The 21,987-nt window shown below is 36.2% G+C and overlaps 1 protein-coding gene across 7 annotated transcripts in view; it reads left to right on the top strand.

Annotated features, from left to right (window-relative positions):
• Window positions 1-21,987, top strand: part of LOC129919529 (optomotor-blind protein) — a 149,508-nt gene that overhangs the window by 51,375 nt on the left and 76,146 nt on the right. For all 7 annotated transcript variants that reach the window (XM_056000435.1, XM_056000441.1, XM_056000436.1 and 4 more), the window contains one exon: window positions 21,374-21,487. In XM_056000435.1, the coding sequence (XP_055856410.1) occupies window positions 21,374-21,487 (114 nt within the window). The remainder of the gene's footprint in view (window positions 1-21,373; window positions 21,488-21,987) is intronic.

Genomic DNA, 21,987 nt, shown 5'->3' with positions numbered 1-21,987 from the left:
AAAAGAAGAGATAGAACTTTACGATTTGAGTCAAATTTTTTATATGAATCGACTATCCAGTGTATTACAGAAATCATTGACCTTGTGGGATCCGGACAAGACTAAACTCTATAATTTGATAAGTCTGACACTATGAAAATAGTTTGTCAAATTAATCATATTAATTGAAAAATCTTCTTGAAACATTCGGCAACATTTAAGTTTATGTATTGATAATATCGATTAAAAAATCTGTTATTAATTAAGGCCATGTTAAAATTTGGGTTCAATATCCACCTTGGTAAAATTTTAACACTTGTGAGGTGAATAAGATATGTTAAAATTTATCCTGCTGTAGGGCAGGCTTAAACGGCCTTACTTTTCAACTTTATGTTTAAGTTTCGTATGTTTCCAAAGATTATAATTTCAACTTTATATCTGTCACTTTTCACTTTTGACTTTGACAGATTCCGAAACTTCTTATTGTTGATTTTATTTGAAAAAAGGTGTTTTCTTTTTATCCTAATATAATAACTGTCCTATGCAGGAGGGTAATATGGGCCAAGCAAATTATGAAACACGGAATATATGAATACTTCCTTATTCCGTGACCTTTCTTTTTAAATAAAGTGAATCTTCTTCGTTGGCTATAGGTTTTGAAATTTTGATAATTAAAAACGTCTTTTTCAAGACATTTTTTATTGATTTTCGAAATATATAAGCTTGATAAAAAAACCTAAACTTTAATCAACTGCAATCAATTGGGGATCATTAGAGGATTCAAGATAAGTATTTATTCTATACGTTTTTAGAGCTTTCTAGAATTATTTTTCTTAGTCCTGAAGAAGCGTGTAAGCACACGTGAAACGTCGACAAAGAAGAAAAGATAGACTCAAATCAAGACCTATAGCCAACGAAGAAGATTCACTTCACGGAATATATGGACACTGAATTATTTGAGAAAAGCTATCTAGATCGCCAATGAGGCTTTGTAGTCTGAAGAATTTCAAAAAGACTTTGCTTGGCTTTTCCCAAATGGCAATCCTTAAAAAAAAACCCATTTTCAGGCGATCATGGGTCACTAAAACCGATAAACCAATGATAATTTTTTTTTTTAATACTAAAATCATCATTAGCATTGGTAACTCTTTTTCTTCTCTTAAAAATATTTTTATTATTGCATGGGCACAACAATCGAATCAACCTCAAACCATTACTAATACTGTTTACACGGTAGTGTGAACAAATCACACCCATGTTGAGGTATGCGTGAGCTTTTGTTTTTACTTTTTAATTCTCTCTTTATATCTTGTATGTATAGTATACTTAAAAAAAAAAAATTAACAACAACAAATACGAAAAAAGGAATATAAAAAAATTAAAAACAACACAAATTCATATTCTACTTTGCAACGAGTGTGAATAATAAACAAGTATGTGTGTATTTGTGCACAAGAAGATTCCCTTCCACACACTCTCGCTCTCTTTTCCAAAACTTGATCAGAGCCGTATTTTTGTTAAAATAATATAAGAATTTTTGCAAGGGGCCCGTAACTGTTTTAAAATATTTATAAACTGAATCCGTAGAGATGTTTAATGTAAAATGTCAATTTGGGCTAATATTTCAACTCTATGAAACTTTTATAAACTTTGAGCTACTAATCTGAACCATTTAATTTCTTTATACATAATATCTACTGAGCTTAATGAATATAAACGAAATATAGCCCACAATGCCCAAATCGCCAATTCAATTCAAGCAGTAGAAAAGCTGGGCTGCTTTTTGAGCTACCTGAGCTAAAACCTCAATTTTGGGCTCAAAATTTTTAAAATTGGATTATTGAAGTACTTTAGCGACTGTATACGTTGATTTAAAACAACAACACCTCGAAGTAAGTGGCTCATAACATACACATTTAAAAATAGCTCAAATTAGCTCAGATAGTGATTTCATAGAGCAAACAAAACCAAAATAGTTTTAGGAACTTCGAGAGTTATTTTTCTAGAGCTGAATTATTGGAAAAATGTCCTTTCTTTTTGATGCATAAACAATTATAGAATCATTATAGGAATTTTTTAATCCAAGTCATCAAGCGTGTTGAGAAACAACATTATAAATGAAATCTTTCGTGATAATTTACTCAATACCCTTCCCAATATTAGGGCCTATTCACAGTTAAGTCTTGAATCTGGGCCTGAATGTGACCCATACTAGCTGCCATCTAGCTAGCAAACACCATTGCACCAGCTGAATTGCGGGTTTTAATGGTGTTAAATCTAAAACGTGCTTTTAATTAATTAGAAGAACCAGGCATAGGAACAAAAAAAAAAGGGCTCTAGCTCATGTATTTGTATGTATATTGTATGCATGATGTGCCGTAGGTCTCTCTGTTTGTCTGTTACTTGGCTTTTTACTAAGTTGTGTGTAAGGTATTGGTGAAAAAAAGCTAAGGTAAAGGTGTATCATCTATACAAAAAGGCGAACGTCTCACATTTAACCCGGTTTGTTAGGAGGGTGGATGTAGATGACGGACGGAAAATAGAAAGAAGCGCGGCAAGGAAACACAACGAACGAAATCCAAAATCTAGAACTGCTTCTACTACTCTACTACTCCCGTTCCCATTGAGAGGGTGACTTGTATGCTTGTGTTCAGTTCTGTTCTGTTGGTGACTCTGCCTGACTCTCTGACTATGAATGAATGAATAACAAGGAGCTGTGGCGCTATTCAACAACCCATTGCAAGATCTCTCATTCAGATTTAATTCAAGGTGCTGAGTGCTTTGTGTGATGGAATTTTTGTGAAAAGCCTAGCTAGGTAAAGGTGAGAGGTTTAGGTCGCGCATATGAGCCACTGGTGTATACCGCCACCTCCGTGTGCCGCTTGTGCCACCACCATACTCTGAGAGTGCCCTAGGTGCGAATTATTCGCTAGCGCCAGTGGAACATGGCAAAAACACGAGTTTGGAGAGTGTCGAACAAGACGACGACGATGATGATGAAGAAGACACTGCGGGATGAGGGATGGACGCAGTGGAACCACGGATACAGCAAAGGCTGCTAAAGGCTCAGAGCTTGTTGGTTCGCTCGCTCGCTTCGCGTTTGGTTTCGTTCGGTTCGGTTCGTTTCGGCTGGGCTTTATGTATTATTTTATATTATTACCTCTGTAATATAATAATCTGTTGTTTCGTGGTTACCATACCTGGTTATGATGATGTTCACGATGCGATGTGGTGAAATGGTGAGATGAGGTCGAGGTGGTGGTGGTGTGGTGGTGGACTGGTGGTGTTGTGTTGTTGAATAACGTGCTAATGACTGTTTTGTTCAGTGCGCGCTAGCTCTGTCTGGCTGGTTGCACTCGGCATGTACATCTGGTTGATGGTAGCGAGCCGAGCGGTAGGTAGGTAGGTAAAGGTTTGATATCTGGTTTGGGTTTGTGAAATGAATTGGAACAGCTTGAAGCCGAGAGATGCAAGCACATCTGTGTGAAATGCAATTAATCATGTGCATGTTCAGTGTAGCATCAGCTTACTGTGCTGACTTCGAAGCGTTTGCTGCACTTAGAAAATGCGGGCGATGCACAAGTACATATGAGAACATACATAAATAAATATTAAAAGAGCACTTGGGACACGCATTTGAACATGATGATGATGATGATGACGACGAATACAACAACGTCGACAACACGAAAAACGAGGACGAAGATGACGAAGAAGAAGAAGACGTCGACTATACGACAACGATAATAAAGACTTGACCAACAAATTAATTGCTCCAACAATTAAACGTGGGGAACACAAATTTTATGTGGAAGTTTCCTGTCGACATTGTGATTTAGCTTGGAATTTATTTTTATTTGTTTTTGCTTGAAGTACAGTGAGTCAAAATTTTTATATTTATTGGAATTTATATTAAGAAAATATTTGAGGTAATAACTTGTGGTATGTTGGATATTCCACTGATATGTTCATTGTTTTTATTTTAACCTTATATTCCACACCCTCTTATTCTCATATTACCTTAACTTTTAAGGGTCAAATATTTATAAACGGTTGTAATGTACCTAAAATAACAAACAATGGAACTTTTTCATGTTTCATCCCACGAGAGATATGAGTTCTTAACTTCGGGCTGAGCACTGCATGTCATATCTTTTGAAAGTAGAAGTGGTTACATTCTACAAATTATTTTTTTGCACTTTATGTTAATATCTATAATTTGTCGGAGGGACAGAAGATAATGAAACAGTTTGAAATTTGACACTTGGTTTTGTAGTCGAAAAAGAGCTTGTGGAACGTAGATCTTGAAATATCTCAAACTCTGAAGAACTAACAATATTATAACACTAAAAAAATCTTACCTTTTTGTCATTGAATGTAAAAATTTGAATTTAAATGTTTAAGAATAAAAAGTCGTAACTTGCTCGCCAATCATCTTTTTGTGGAATGTAAATTTAAATTCTGAACTTCTTTTGAGTCCATGATTTGTATCATTTCCACAGAGTTTAAGATTAAAGGTAGAACTATAATTGATTGAAGTGTCGGAAGTTCCGGCTTAAATCTTTCAATCAGGCGAATAATGAACTGCCAAAGTGGATGAATTTGGTTCCGCTTTTATCTCTTAGATAACTTCGACCAGCATCGTGTTAATAGGATTTTTAGAATATGCTTGCTCTAAAACCTAAATCCCTTTGTTATGCAATCACTGATTCGAAAAAGTTATGATATCAAATCACCCCCAAATCAGTTCCCGAGCTGGTTGTTTGCTCTTTTTATCACACAGCGTAGTCTGTGGATTTCAAGTCTAATAACTTCCCGCCGAAAAATTTGTTTCAAAACATAGTTTGTGGATGGTGTATCTTAAAATATTCTACCGAAAGTTTTCTTGCGAGTTATACAAGAAAGCTAAACAATTTTAAACCAAAGAACAATAACGTGAAATAGTGGTTGTGGAATATAAAGTTAAAATTTCTGTTTTATTCAATTAACACTTCATTATAACACTTCTGACTCACGGTACTCGCACATACCATTATTATTATATATAGAGTGTCACCTAGATCACACAATAACTCATCATGGCTCTTCAGTCGCCATCAGATGCGGCTGACTTGCCTGACGCCTCTTACTAATGATAAATCTGACATATTAATTTAATTGCATTTACGCCAAGCGCTCAGAGTGGAGTCCGTGCTATGCGTTAGTAATTTTTCAAACTTTTAATATTCTATAACATTAGATTTGCGTGACTGCGCCGTGCGTCCGTCGTTCAGTTTTGTTAAGTATAACTTCTCTGATGGACCGGTTCTGCATCTTCAATTAAAGTGTTGGAACTAATGCTTCAGCGTTTGTTTGCTCAAGTCTCGCTCAAGTAGTAGCGCAGGCAGTAGCCAAAGCGAGTCACTATAACAACACATTGCGCCTCATTTATCTATCTATCTTTTATACAAACAAAGTGGTTTTGAAGTTTTTTTTTTTTTTTATTTTCTCATATTTCTCTGTGTAATGGAATTTTGTTGTTGTTGTTGGACATACAGAAGTAGAGTGTGGATTCAGTGATTAAATTGAGTCAAATATATACATGAGATTCTGTAAAGAGTCAGCGATCAGAGATATACGGTTATTATCCAAAGTCGTTATTGGCACTATTAATTACATGATTTTACACTCATACAAAAACACAGGCACTAACTCACTCACGATCCACACACTGAATCATCATCATTATCAACATCGTCGAACATATATCGAACAAGATCAACACCTTATTAGCAGGGGATATCCTCGTTAAGAGAGTGATCGATTAGTGTGTTTATTTTGCTGATGATTATATAGGAATGAACGAAACGAAATGAAACGACATGATGACGAAGAAGAAGAGATGTTTGAGTTTAAAAGATTCTCACGAAGGTCAAAACGGTGGTTTTATAAGACAGAAATAATGGTTGGATCTTTTTTGTTTCTTTGTGTTGGTCCCCCCGGAGGCTATGTTTCGCGTAGCATCTGCTTTTTTTTCGTGTTTCAATCGATATAATTGTTGGTTTTTCGTTTAGCAAAGATTTTTGGTTTCAACCTGCATCTTTGCAAGGCAAAAGGCTTTAATTTTGTTTTCATTTTATCATAATGTGAGAAAAGGATCAAATAAGGATTCTTGTTGGAAAATACCTTACAGTTATTCGATAAATTAAAATAAGGTCTTCTTTGTCCAGTTCAAATGATCTACTTTAAGTACTGTGCATCCACCAGTAAAAGAGGGTCTTAGAAATAGGTTTTACTGTTATAGAAATGGGTTCTACTGTTATAGAAATGGGTTCTATTATTGTAGAAATGAGTTCCACTTTGTAAAAATGGGTTCTACTGTTACTATAATGGGTTCTACACTTATAGAACTGGGTTCTATTGTTCTAAAAATAGGGTTTACTATTGTAGAAATGAACTTAGCTACTTACAATTTAAAAAAAGTAATTGAACTATACAGCTTCGTTCACCAGTAGAAATGAGTTTTACTGTTATATAAATGGATTCCACTGTTGTAGAAACAGATTTTACTGTTGTAGAAATGGGTTCTACTCCTAGAAATTGTATGAAAATGGGTTCTACTGCTGTGGAAATGGGTTCTACTGCTGTAGAAATGGGTTCTACTGCTGTAGAAATGGTTTTATTATTGAAGAAATTGATTCTACTGTAAAAGAAATGAGATTTACTGTTGTAGATATACGAGTAAGTTCTAATGAAATATTTTTTCAGCTTGATATTTTTTTTCAGTTTGATATTCAAAATGGCGGATCAGTTAATGCAGTTTTTTTTATTTGATTTCACAAAAATTCTGATCAAACAGAAACATAATCTTTTAGAGGAATAAAAAAAAAATCAAAAAATTAAGAAGTTCAAAGGTTTTTTGTTTGAACAATTTATTCACATTAATGAAAAAAAAAAAACTTAAATCGGAAGTCTTGAGGCCTAAAAAACTTTGCCGACGTCGATCTTAATAAGACAAAAATAATATATTCACAAACGACACATCCTCTTTAGAATAAAAATTAAAGAAACCCTAGACTAGAGACATACAAACACACAAAAAATAAGCCGAAAAACAGAATCAAATGACAAAACATTTCCCTGTCCATCCGTCCATCCATCCGCCTGTCCATTGGTAACCAACCAAAACCCAACATCATCATTCAATTTAAGTCCAAAAAGCATTTAGAAGGTTCATTTCTTTTTGCACATTTTTTTTTTCTGCGTTGTTTATTGTTTTGTTGTTTTATTTTTAATAATTTTTGATCAGACGACACACACAAAACATCGTCCGTGTGCGGTGTCGGTTGTCCTTCTACATAGTACTTCCATTCTCAACTGTCATCGACGCGCATCATCATCATCATCATTGCGAGCTGGCTATACAGCAAATCTTTAGCCTCGCAACATGACAATCATTGCCAATTGTAATTCTTATATGTGCTCCTCTTTTGTCTGTGCGAGCTTTTGTATCGCTCCATTCTAACTTCAGAAGTCCAGAAAACCAGACAAAGCGCTTTACGCGCTGGAATTGATGGAGAATGGGTCAGCGCGATATTATTAGCTCAGAGTAAGTGTGTTGAGGAAATGAAAAGAAAAAAAAAAAAAACAACAGAAAAAACACACTTCCATACCATCATGAGCCATCATCATCGTCATCGGACAAGAGGCATCAAATAATTATAACCATAAGAATACATGCCCCAAAGGATTAACCTGCGATGCTGGCGCTGAACGCCGCGCCGGACAACACAAAAACAAACATACGGCTCCATTATTGACGATCATTTAAACAAACACAAGCAAACGCGTATTTTTGTTGCTGTTTTTCTGTGCTGTACTCTCTGGGCTCGTTCACTCTGTTATACTCCATCCTATCATCAACATCATACTTACCTGTATGTTGTATGTATGCGCGTTGGTTTTGTTGGGGCTAGTTAGCATAGCCCGCCACCACCACCGCCGCCGACGATGTTGATGGGTCGAAGGGTGAAGAGGAAACCACAAAATGGAATTAAAAGCGAGTCAATAAGGAGAGAGGAAGCCGAAAAACGATGAACGATGAACCTAAAAGCTTGAAGCGAGGAGCCAACACAAAAAAAAAGAAGAGAAGAGAAGGTTAAGGTTCTTGTTGGTTATTTTGGCCCCCGTTGGCTGGATGATAATGGTCTGGTTTTAATGTTCTACACCTGTCGGCTGAGTATGTTTTGTAGGCACACATATGAAACTGCTATAAGAGTTATAGATAGGGCGTGAAGATTGACCTCATTTTAATTTTTGCTCTAAGAGCTTAATGAATATAAATCTCAGGATCTGTGTTAACTGCTCAGTTTTTCTACCTTGTTGATTAGCTTAGACCTTAGAGGTTAGTATTTTTCAACTAACTGAACCCATATGAAATATGCAGTGAACAAAGAATCATATTGGTTTTGCTGTGGTGAATATATTTAACCAGCACTCCTATTCACCACAAATTAGCAAATTAGGTGAATTAACCACAACTTGCTCAAAATGAATTATAGACTATTGTTTTTTTTTCACAACACTAGAAATTGTTATAAAATAAAATGTTTGACCTCAATTTTTGCACCGCAAAGTAATTTTTGAGCATGGTACAGCGGTGGTCAAAAAGTGATTTTGATTCATTGTGCATGTACGATTGTTTTAAATTCTCTCAGTTTCAAGAATACGAAACTGGGTAGTCTGCTGCCAATTAAAAGATCATTTCAATTACTTTGCTTGTTGGGAAGGAGTTTTACAAACTTGACGTTTTAAACGTCAAAAGAACTTGTTGAGCTATTCCAGTTATCTTTTTGAGAAATATGTACCTAAAACTAAACTAAAAAAGTAATGGTTAAAAAAAAGACACTTTGTCATGGCAATAGATCTCCTGATGAATGTTCGAACCATAAACGCTTTTACACAAGACACTGCCCATTTCGCCATATTAAGGGGTTCCCGTTTTTCCACAATTTCATCGGGAAATTGAGTGCCTATGAAATTGAAAATACATTTCGTAAAAAAGTATCTATGTCACAAATTCGCAAGAAGTTGTTTTCACCTCTTAAAAATCAGTCATCCGTTAGCATCTAATTTGCAGTTTGCACCATACAGTTCCACATAAAGATACAATCTTTTTCTAAAGCTTATGTAGAATGTAGGTATACAAATCGCTTATTCGTCGTTTTTATTTGGTTTAAGATTGTTTTGTTTGTTTTTTTTTTTCTAGTTATTCTTTTTCGCTTTATTTAATTATGGCTTCTTTAGAAGCCATAATTATATCCAACCAATACCCCTCTTATGGTTGTAAATTAATGTCATTTGTCGCCCTACAAACACCCACTTTTCACACATACTTACACCATCGTAATACAAAAGATAAACACACACACACACGTTTAAGTGTTGGTCATCTTTTGCTCTCTCATTCGATATAATATACACAATTATTTGTGATGGCGTGAAACTCAGCCATGCGCACCGCGTCCAACGAAAATTTAAACTTTTCTTTACATAAAACAAGATTATAGTCTCTCTATACTCACCCTAAAGATACTCTACAGACACATATATATCCCTACTTTTAGATACTCTTGTATAGATAACAAAAGCAAATAGGTAAAAGGAGGAATAGGTACATAGAAGAAGAAAAAGAAAAAAAAAAAAGATATGAAACTTTGAATGTAGATACCACCCACACAGTATGTATTTACTCGAGAGCTGTTTGTCGATTGGAGCTTAGGGTCTTATATTGAGAAGTCCCTGGAGGGATATTGCTCGAGTGAGATAAATAGATACAAACCGACTAACATCATTCAGAATGAACGCAACAAAAGAAAACAAAATCAAGAACTTGTAAATATCAACGACTTCTCGTTGTTCATAACTCGCCAAACAAATTCTAAACATTATCGCGATACTTCAAACCCACACACGAGTTGTGTGTTCCAGAAAAAAAGAAAACAAGAAAAAAAAAAGAGTTAAGCAGGAGGAGGAAGGACGTTTTCACCCAAAAGGATCCACACACAACACACAAGCCTAGGCTACATGTTGCAAGTGCTGATGCATCTCACCGCCGCGCTGCGCTCGCAAAACCAAACCAAGCGAAGACAACAACTTGCTGCGAAAGTCTAATCGATGTAAGTATCTAAAACGGCACAAGATGGACACGGAGGTGCTGCAGACACCGATGTAGACCTACGTGGAAGAAACATCACGGATACACGATGCAGCTAAATACCTACCACAGAGCTGTATGCTGCTCCAACTCTCAGAGCATGGGGGTTTTCAACGAGTACAAGAGTATAGTATATGAGCGACCGAAGAACCGACACTGAACGAGGAGTGCGTGTGCTCTGCTTGTATACTGGTGCGGTGCGGCATGACGACGCGGCAGTCCGCAGGATTTATCGCAAACATGCGGATGCATTATGTTCGGTGTTCCTTTGGAGAGGATGGATGCTGCTATATGATGTGGTATTATGTTGTTGAAATATTCATGTAATATGCGAGGGCAATTGGCGATCGAAGTTGAACCGAACCGAACTCAACTCAACTGAACTTAAACTGAAGAAGAAACAACACATTTAATCGTAAGATGGCTGCGAGATTGTGTTTGTAAACTGCTGCAAATTTTGTGTAGGTATATGGGTGAAGGCGGTATATGGAATGGGATGGGATGAGAGTTTTCTGATTTCGATTTTGAGATATTGTTGGTGAAGAACCTTTATTCCAGGATAAGATATATTTGAGGGATGTATTACATTGTTTCAAGGAGAGGGAAATTTTGGTGCCTTAACAAATCTTACTTAAGTTGTCGGGAATGAAAAAAAAAAAACAACCTAAGTCCGAACTAAATTTAACCCCCCAAGTTTCAAAATTTATGAGATGTTTTAGAAAAACACAAGTGTCGCCGACGATATTAAAATTGCGTTGTTTGTTGCGGTACGGCTATGATTGCACTACAGCGTTGTGTGCATCAAAGCTGCAATAGTTATCCTCTTTGAGGCAGCTTTATTTCCTGCTTCGTCAACTTCGCACCTCCCAACTTTGTTCCATTGCAGTTACGATTTCTATGCTTCCTTGCTTGGCGTTGAAGACTTAACGCTGGAGCATCGGTGTACAATTTTTCTACGTGTCCCAGTTATTCCATGAGTTTAATGCGTGACTATTGAAACGTCATCGAATAGCTCGAACAGTTAGTCGCTATCGTTATAATATCGTCCCTGCGATGACTTCAAGTCTCGAAAAGCTGCCACAGGCCAATACACATCCTGGAGTAAACTTTTTCAGGTCTCGAAAATCTGTCATTGGCGATGACACATCTTGGAGAAAACCTGTTCATTGACTAAAAAGCTTCCCATGACGACATACAAATATCAGAGTTATACCGTAAAAAAGATACAAATGTCAAAGTTATAGCGTGTCCCATCGGGCTGATGAGTACATATTTTCCAGCAAAATTGAAAAGATTTCAACGAAATTTCGAGAGAACCAGCTGAAAAGATAGATTTGTTAACCTGGGCAGAACTGCCAATCTGAAAATGAATTCAACATTAGGAATTAAACCCCTATGGGAGAAACCACGATGAAGTATAACAGTTTAGATGTAGATATAGTGGGGAAGCATGGAATTTCTCTTCATGGAATGATCGATCATTTGGGTACGTGAACCCATGGGAGACGTGGACTCTAGTTTTAATTGAAACGCAAAACAATATTAAGTGATAGATATGCAATGTATGAGCTGACAGAATGAAGACTAGTTTGGAAACCCACAACGTTCAGTCAGATTATTTACATCAGACAATAAACATCTCTTTTCACGATTTTTCTGCTCTTTCACACTCTTCTCCAGTTGAAAAAAAATCCACTTTGGCTGTTTAACGCCGAGTTCTTCACAGTTTAATGCTTCTTTCATGTGTTTATCTTGTCCTCACCCGAATTGAGCAGAAAGCCGTTAACATTTTTCAACTGTTGCTGTTTGCAGTTGCTGCCCTCTCCTGTGACATCTTTTACTTCTTTCTACAACTAATGCGTTAAATTCATTACTTTTATTACGAGAAAACCATTAAATTTTACCTCAACTTTATGCGATAAGAGAATGCCTTGTTTAATAACGACAACCTGTATTGTTAAATGCCGCTCGGTGAAAACGTATGTGTCAAATTATTTCCGAAACTTCAAATAATTTCATTGGATCCGTCACTCTGCTTGATAGTGATTATCAAGTTAAAGATAATCTGCAAAGACGTGATGTATGGAACACGAGGTAGTTTGCTATTGATCGAGATTACTAGAAAAACCTAGATTAAATTAGGCTTCTTAAACGTCATCAGTGATGCTGTATTACACTCGGGATTGAAGTGAACAATTCAGGGTCCATTCCTCAATGCTTCTTTTGCAAAATCGTTTTGAAAGTTATGGTTATTAGTGATAAATCACAGTTCTTTCACAAGTTTTCATACTAATCTTAATAGTTCACTTTGACAGCCATTTGACATTTAAAATTCTCCTCTTTTATCTTCAAATTGTTATGATATTTCCAACCATATTTGCCCACACTGCAACTTTTAAAAGCAATAATAAACTGATGGGACTTTAACAACAAAACGACTATTAAGTCCCAGACCTTTCTGTAATAATTGGTATTGGTGCCTTGCCATCAAATCCGAAAAAAAACAAACATTTTTCCATCTAAAAAAAAAACCTTCAACTAACAATGGCATATTTCCACTCATCGACTAATTATAAGAGGCGGTCTCTACTGTCCAACATTGTTAATAAATCCATTTCCTCGCGTACCTTATATAGCCTTAATCGAATTTTAATAACTTTATATTTATCCTCTGTGCTATTATATCTACAAAACAACACAAAAAAAAAATAGTATAGAAAAGCCATTAAAGCCAATTTACGTTGTGTATTTTTGAATTCCTTATTTCCTTTGGGATGCGCAATGACCACCCTGATGCACTGATAAATATACACACGCATTTTTTTTTGTAGTTTTGTAGGTATTCCTTATAGATAGATAGAAAACACGTCCATCAGAGATAAAGATCTCTAATGGCAGGAAGAAAACAAACGTCGAGCAAAACGTCTGCACTATAATTCTGCGCCAACGCCAAGCCAACAACAAAAGGCGTGTTCCACCTATGTCTGGCTGTCGATAAAATTTATTATTTATTGAAGGATATATCATTATATTTGCCTCGCAGTCGCAGGCTCACAGGTAAAAGGCACACATTAAGTGTATGGTGTATCCCTGAGAGAGAAAATACACAAATGTCACACTACTGTTTGTTTAGTTAACATTTTTCGTCTTATCTCTTACTCGCATCATCATCATCATCGTCATCATCTAACAAACATTCACCGGCTGCTTTATGAAATCGATCGAACAGGATGGACAGCAAGAATAGCACAAGGCGCTAACGCTATACATCCTTCCCAATACACCTGTCGGGGTTTAATTAACGACGCCACACATAAAAATATGTGTAAAACAAAATAACAGAGAGAAAAAAAAAAAAGAAATCATCAACCGTTTATATAATTTGTATAAAAATCAAATCCAATTAAAATGCCAGCCAAAAAGAGAAGACACACAAAGATGAGATGAGATACAGATAGACATCTAAATGTATCCATCAGATACATTCACTCTTTCTTGCATACCCAACCCCATTTATTATTTGTCAAATAAATTCTTATACATTTCATTGTTGATCGCACATTTTGCAATTCCAACGATCAACAACCAACGACGACGGACGATGTACGAATAACCCAGCACCTGTCCCTGACGATTATGTTCATATAAAACTTATGCCAATTTCACAATCAAATTCTTATCAAAAGAAAATTGTGATAAAATTTACATAACCAAAAGTATAATAAAAACATGCTAATCAAAATGGACCCCCTTCTATTTGCCAGTAAAAAAAAAATTGTTGCAAGTTGTACGACCCCTCTTTTTGGCGATCGATGCATCGTGATAAATGTGTCATTGGGTAACAGTGGAGTCAATTCTTGTTCCTGTGTAAACAGTGACGGACAAGGTGGTAACTCTTGTGGAACTTCATTCATGCACGAAGAAAAAACTTGAAAAGGGGATGGCAATCTTATCAAATCGCTTTTAAAAGTTGTGAAGTGCCGTGTCAAATTGGACGAAGATGAATTTTGATGCAGGGGATACCCATCAGTTTTATTTTATATTATTTTTTTTTGTTGTATTTTCGATCAGACAAAAAAAAGCAATTTTATAGTACAAAAACTGTTTTTGAATTAATATAGGACAAAGCTGAAAAAAAAGCTGAAATGTCGTCGCTTACTTTTGGATAAATTTTTATGAATTCAGACAAACGCTTGGCTGCTTGACTGGCAGGTGAACAAAACAAACTAAAAGGAAATGAACTTTTGATAGTTTTTTTATTCGGTTCCTTGTAGAATTTTTATGGAATTTGTTTAAAAAAATGCGGAATATTATTAACTTGCAACAAAGTTGTGCTGAATAAAAAAATTAGTCAAATTTAACCTGCAAATTTAGAACGATTTTATTATGAAAATCCAATTGGTTTGGGAAAATGATTATTTATTTTTTTTTTTGATTCAACCTGGAACGCGATCATCACGTCATGCCGAACGGTTTAATTGGAAAATAACGAATGAAACTGACCAAAGCAATGGCATCGTGGTGCGTTACGTGAAATTCACTACGTCAAATTTTCCTACTGACATCGTCCGAAATCGATAAGTTTTGTTGCGTTACGTGAAATTCACTACGTCAGATTTTCCTATTGGAATCATCCGAAATCTAGGAGTTTTGGTGCGTTACGTTAAATTCACTGTGTCAGAATTTCCTTTTGGCATCGTGCGAAATTTACAACTGCATTAAGTGGAATTCAATACTTCAGATTTTCCTGTTGGCATCGTCCAAAATCTAGGAGTTTTGGTGCGTTACGTTAAATTCACTGTGTCAGAATTTCCTATTGGCATCGTCTGAAATTTAGGCCTTTTGCTGCGTTACGTGCAATGCACTGTGTCAGATGGCATCATCTGAAATCTGGGATCTTTAGTGCGTTAAGTGAAATTCAGATTGGCGTCAGATTTTCTTATTGAGATTGTCCAAAATTAAGGAATTTTGATGCGTTACCTGAAATTCATTGCGCCAGACTTTCTACGCTTTTCATTCATTTCGATAGAAGGTGGTGTAGACAGAATTGACCAAAGAAAATAAGTTATTGACGTAATTAAAGAAGTGTCAAAGTTATTAGACTGTCGTAAACGTCAGCAATCTTGGACAACATCGATCCAACCATTCCTTTTTTTTGTAGCTGTTTCGAAACTGGTCAATGTCCTTTACAACAACTTCGGACTACCAAAAGGTTAAAAAATACCTACCATGCACTCATTCATAACAAGTTAAAACTAAAACAAAATCTGCGTGTTAATATAAACATAACGAATTTTCCAAGGACAAAATAGATATTTTATGGCTTCCAACGACCTTCCCGTGTGTGTGCCTTATGCATCCATCCATCCATCTACATAATATAAGCCCATGCGCACTTATATTCCCACCACCTTGCATCTAACTTGAAATTCTATGCATCACGTTGTCACGTCTTCAAATCGCCATTATTTCATTACCAGAATATATGCGTTTCTTTATACTCTATACCTACTGCCTACCTAATTGTTATCGCACATTCGCACTAATATAATATAATCATTGATTGCGAATTATAATCACGTCTTTTGGGGAGAAAGAAACAACAACAACAACAAAAATAAAATATAACCGCACTAACATAACGAACTTTATAATAAAGAGCAACCACTAGTAATAGCTCCATCATTGTGTATAGCACATTGTGTATAGCGAACAAAAAAGGGTTGCCAGGTTAAAATCTTGACAACTTAGTTTAAAATGTCATACTTTAAAAATTATCAAGAATTTTTAAATAATGTGATGAAAAAAGACGAGAATTGTCTGCCTTTTTTTAAAATTCTTAAACACAAAAGGGGTCGAAAATATCTAGTAATTCAATAAGTGACAGATAAAACTTCTTGATGGCAACCCTAATTGGCAAAGAGACGTCAAAAATACTGTCCTATTTGAAACCCAACACAGAAGAAGAAATGATTGGTAGCTTCACAAAGTAAAAAAAAAAAAATAAAAGAAGAAAACTACAATATTCTCGCAAATGGTGAAGAGTTTGCGTGCATTATGGTTGACATATACAACTCTACTCATACTCCACCCCCATCGTCATCCCCATCCACCATCCAGCCGATAACATGCTCACGCACACTTTTACACGCGCGATTATTATTTTTATTATTATTTTTTTTCTTTTAAATGCCAATAGTACGGGTAATTGTTGAAATGCAATTAAATTGCCTTTTAGCTCCGATGGTGGTCGAGGTGATTTGACAGTTGATGATGGGAAAAAGGTTGGAACTTACGAGTTGGTTGAAACTTTAGAGAGAGAACTCCTTTGCTGCGTGCGATTCTGATTCTTCTGATGGCTTTGGATATAAGAGTGTTGTATTGTGTGTTTCGTGTGGAACAGTGCGTCGGGTGGTCTATTCTCTCTTGTAGCACATAAAGCTGTCACTTTCGATGTAGAAATTATAATTTTAATATTTTTTTTGTTTGATATTTTGTTCTCCTTTTTTTTTTGTTCATCATTATGCGAGTTTGGAATAAAATATCAGTTATAGGGACCTTTAGTTTTGCAAATTTGAATTTTTTCGTCTTGGAGACGGGATGGCATTTTGTGTCTTATTTTTGTAATTTCCAAGAATGTTGGAATCTTTTTGAATAAAACAATATCCCATCTGGGTGGTAATCGATAGAATTGTGAGAGTCCACCTTGAAAGAGGGATTTTGTTTATATTGATTACGGCTATGGAATTTATAATCAAAGTTGTAAAAATTCTTGAATATCACAGAAGAAATTCTAGCCAGGTCCTCGAGTGATGATATTTGAATAAAAATGGAGGAGAGATATGTTAAGGGTTATGCCGTAAGATATCAGTTTGATAAAAAAAAAAACTCAAGAAGCTTCAAGGATTCAAACGAGCTTTGAAATTCCTTTCTGCAAAGTTCACCAATCTTAGGAACTGAAACTGCTCTAAAGCACAAATAGTCGTGCTGTCTGACATAGTTTGAAAGGAAAACGCATGAGAACTTTATCTCAGTTTCTTGATATTCATAACAAGCTTTAACTGTCAAAGAGCTGCGATCTTAAGAAGCCAAGGATCTCCCAGCAAATTAGAGATATACATAAATGATTTCCTTTGCTAGTTAATGATGCACTGGGGACTTTCTAAAAAGTCTCTTCCATACAGTTCGATCTCTAAGTAACATGGTTCAAATTTTTGTTTGATTTCGTTGATCATAAGTTACTTCCTGATCACATCTTTCGAGAAGAGTTCTTATTCATCTTTCGAAACTCTCTGGTTTATCAATGAAGGCTGGCGATGATAGACACGTTTTAAATTCTATATTTCATGTACAAATCTCCTTGTTTCCTCTTTGCTTGATTTTGTTTTGCCCTTCCGACACGGTTCTTGTTGTATATCGGGTTTACAACTTTGTTTTGGGAACCTCGGAAGCACATAAGTATAAAAAACCTTAACTTTTAAACCATACAGCAAGCTGCTTAATGGTTCTTTGCCAAACGTCTTTGCAGAACTTTAAACAGACAGTTTTCATCTGTCATCTTGCTAAAGTGGTAAGAGTCCATCCATCAAATAATCGCAACTGGAAGATGTCAAACAAAGATTTCTGATGGTTGAAAAAGATCTGGATCCAGGGATTATAACTACCTACATGACGCCGGAACCTTGTATGTCAAAAACATTGATCTTCAATTCATTTATTCAAATAAAAGTACCTCGAGTCATCTTTTATTTTTCGTTGCAAACCATAAATTTCATGTCAAAGTCGCTCTGTTTGATTCCAAAAACAACAAACCAACAACAACAAAAAGAAAGGTCAAAAGAAAATGTTAAAATAGCCAATAGATTGTTGTTATCACACTAATTATAATCTTCCAACACACAATGATCTTTTTCTTTTTCCTCCTCACAACAAAAAAACACTACAAATCAACACTACTACCCTCACCACATGTCATTCTGTATTTATATGATCTGTTTGTTTACTCACTTGAAGAGAGACCAATTCATTAAAATTGTCACTATTCTGTCTAGAAATGGATTATTTATGGCCTCTAATCAACCGAAATTTCATCACCAATTTCTTTGTCATGATCATAAATCACAAGATCGCTATTCGTTAAAGATAAGTGCCCGTCATTCTTATATTCTTTACACAGAGAAATTATAATAGAAGGGACTACTTTGGGTGCTTCTCATGATGATGATGATGACCTATGTTTTTTTCTTCTTTACTTTTATTTTGACCTGAGTGCCGTTGGCGATGTATGTCGCCGCAGTCGCTGATGGGTTTTGAATAGATTTGAGTAATTATAGAAAGATTTGTTTGGGAATATCATTATGAGTGGAGGTTATTAAACTACGATAGAGTATTTAGGTAGCCTACGATAGACTTATTCAAGTTTATTGATCTAAATGGATATGCAAGATGAATGAACAAGCCTGGAAGCAGGCAAACCGGTCATAATTCTTTCATAACCTTGTTTCTAGAAAACTATTACCTAAAAACGGAAGCAATTTGGAAATTTTCCTATCGTGTAAACGACCCCTAAGGCTGGATTTACACGAGAAGTTTCAATCTAAGGGATTCTCATCCGACTTTGTCAACGTCCAAGCCTCTGCGCCGAGTATGGTGAGAGTTTTATATAGCGACCATGTGTGTAACTGATCTAGAGAGGGCTTTGCTGGTGAATTACAGGAAGCAAGTCAAAATCACAAAGTAGTGCAATTGGCTCCTGAATACCCACATTAAAGAACACTTGTTTTTCCATTAAGCTGCACCAGGCAAAGAGGCCCATAGAAGCTATATAGATTGATATTCCACAAAACCGAGTTCTTTCACTCAACGTTTAATTGCAATTTTGACCTTGTTCAATTTGTAATCCATTAAGAATAACTTGTTTTGTCGATATTAATTTTTTTGTTAAATTCTCAATTCCAACTGTGAAAAGTGTCAACAACAACACTCATTTCCATCTATCTTCTTCCAAATAAATGCCAAAAATAAATACAAACCAATATCCAAATCAAACTTCTCTGACATGACGTGCCGGGTGAGAAGGACCTTTTCCATCATTAAAATCCCACAAAACTGCTGTCCGGAGAGGAGCCGTACACCGTACAATCATAAACCCAACAAAAAAAAAAAACCCAAAAGCAGCTTTAAAACTCTTTCTCTCCCGAACAGTCTCCACAGGAAATATTTGTGATTTCTTAGCAGCACAACCAATAATTAATGAATAAACGTCCGCATTATACCACATCATCGAATTATCAACTTCTACGCTCGTAAAGTTTGTTTTTGTAACTTTTTTTTTGTTATTATGTTGTTTGATATTCCTCCTCCCTGTGATGGAACATTTCTTATATACTCATGGCTTTGGACAATGTTTCCAGCGCTGTCGCCACATTGATGGCTATTGCAAGTTGAACCACCAGACCCATCATCAGTTCTCATCATCATCATCATCATTGTCGTGATCGACAGAGATATTTTGCTGGACAAATATAAAAACCAACAAAAAAAAAAGAACATCAAAACGTCCAGCAAAACATGAAGAAATCCTCACTCTACACTCATTCCTCAATGTAAGACAAGACATTTCAAAAAATGATTATCTGTTGTGCGCCTGGACGCAGTGCAGCGCAGCAACAGCAGCAGGAGCAGCACATTCCTCCTGCGAATTGGTAACAAGGCGTAGAGTAGTCTTACTCTCGATAGGAATGAAGTTTGAAACGTTTTTTTTTTTGTTTTTGGGCGAAAAATTTTGAACAAAAATCGTCACAAAAAAAGAGTTTATACTATGGTCCTTGCTGCCCAAGAGTGCAGTCAGTATCTCGAGGCATAGAGTGTTAAAAAGATACCTTCATCATTAGAGCTGGTAAACAGGCGATCGCGCGACGCGACCGACAACGTGTTAAAGGTGGGTTACCCTTTTCGATTTTTGTTAAACGAACAGAACTCGATTTGAGCGAGCTCTATCGTGTCTGGCGTCTCTGTGGAAATGAGGCCACTGACGAAGTTGTTGCAACAAAACAGCAAAAAGAAGCGCGTGTGGCTGCGCCAACTATTACGTTCAAGCTGCAGAAGCACCACATCAGTATCATCATGATGACTTGACGGGGATCCTTTTGGGTAAGAGTGAAAGAGAGGGATATGGTAATGGGCAGTTAGGTAGCTTCCTCTTTGAATCCCATTCCCAATGGCTTCCCGTTTTCGTTCACGTTCCCGCCGTTCCCGGCGACGACGCGACGTCAAAAAATCTCTCGCGGCCGTATACCGGAGGAGTATACGATGGACAATGAAATGGGGAGCTAACTGGCGCCAAGTCTTCAATAATATCGAAGTAAAGAATTTTTCATAATGGTAGAGTATCACAGAGAAGTGCCTTCATCTGATGCCAAGATTTCCAACAGGTGGGAAAGGGGGGTGTTGCAGAGAGAGAGATACTAAGCAAGGTGATGGGGAGTAAGTCTCACTTTTCACTGTGTGCGCCCTGAACTCATCTCATCGTGTTCTGATTTTTTTCTCCTCATAATTCTTTATTTTTTTTCTTTTTGCTCTGCTTTTCTCGTTTGGATTCTTCCGTTTAGACGGACAGACAGACGAACGAATGGACTGTAGACGACGTTCGTTAAATTTGATTCATGACCTGGACATTGCCGCCGCCGCTGCGCCGCCGCGATGCGATCATGTTGTACGCGTTGTTGGTTTAAGATTGAGTGATTGTAGGCCCAAAGATATAATTTTCATATTTGCTGGCATGAGAGTTTCTTGTTGTTGTTGTTGTTTATTGTTGCTGGTGGTGGCGAGAGATGATGCAATTGGGGCGCTTTTCTCTGCACCACAACAAATTGAACAAATGAAATCTGTGCGGTGGCGGCGGTGGCTGGCGCTTGGCTTCGACCGAGATGGGGGCCAATATTATGATAATTATATGGGTGGGAAATGCCCGCAACCGCCCATGGAAAACAATCAATTGAGACAACGACATAGAGAACGAGATGATGAACGGAGAACGATGACGATAACGCTGACGGGTTGAATGATGATGAAGGAAGTTTTGGGTATCTGTTTATCTTTTGTCAGATTTTAGTTTTGTTTTATAGAAATTTAAGAAAAATTAACTCGTAAAATTTGTACTTTTGAGTAATTTTTGATTTTTTTTTTGTTTCATTTCAGACAAATGTTTCCACAAATGAAATTTCGGGTTTCGGGACTGGATGCAAAGGCGAAATATATTCTACTGTTGGATATTGTGGCGGCTGATGATTATCGATATAAGTTTCATAATAGGTAAGTTATATCTTCAAATCAGTTTAACATAAACAACATATCACACAATCTGAGTAAGAGCTCTAAGTTCTGGAAGGTTTCTTCTATTTTTCTTGATCCTGATATTCTGAGTCCCTAGCTAGTTTCGGCGTTCCAAAACTCGTAGCTTTCTTACTAACTTTTCTATTATGGCAGTGGAGTCCGTCAAGGCCCCATATTTAATTTTCTCTTCCAGCTCGATCGAGTCGTTGGAAAACCCTTTCATCGCAGATACGGTCTCTGTTTTGGCGTTGGAGACTTCATGAGCTGGAGCTTCGATGTTCCCTATAAATAAATAAATAATAAATAATATTCTTTATTTTTTCATCATAAAATTTTACAATTTTTATAGTTAAGAATAAGGACATGGCAATACTGCCGTCTGCCTGATATGACATTTCATAATATGATTTAAAAAATAAAAGAAATAAAATGCAAAAATAAAATTAGAAAATTTGAATAAAAGATTTTTTTCATTTTTA

Source organism: Episyrphus balteatus, chromosome 4, assembly GCF_945859705.1.
Source record: "Episyrphus balteatus chromosome 4, idEpiBalt1.1, whole genome shotgun sequence".
Lineage (NCBI taxonomy): Eukaryota > Metazoa > Arthropoda > Insecta > Diptera > Syrphidae > Episyrphus > Episyrphus balteatus.
This window is presented reverse-complemented; position numbering and strand designations above follow the sequence as displayed.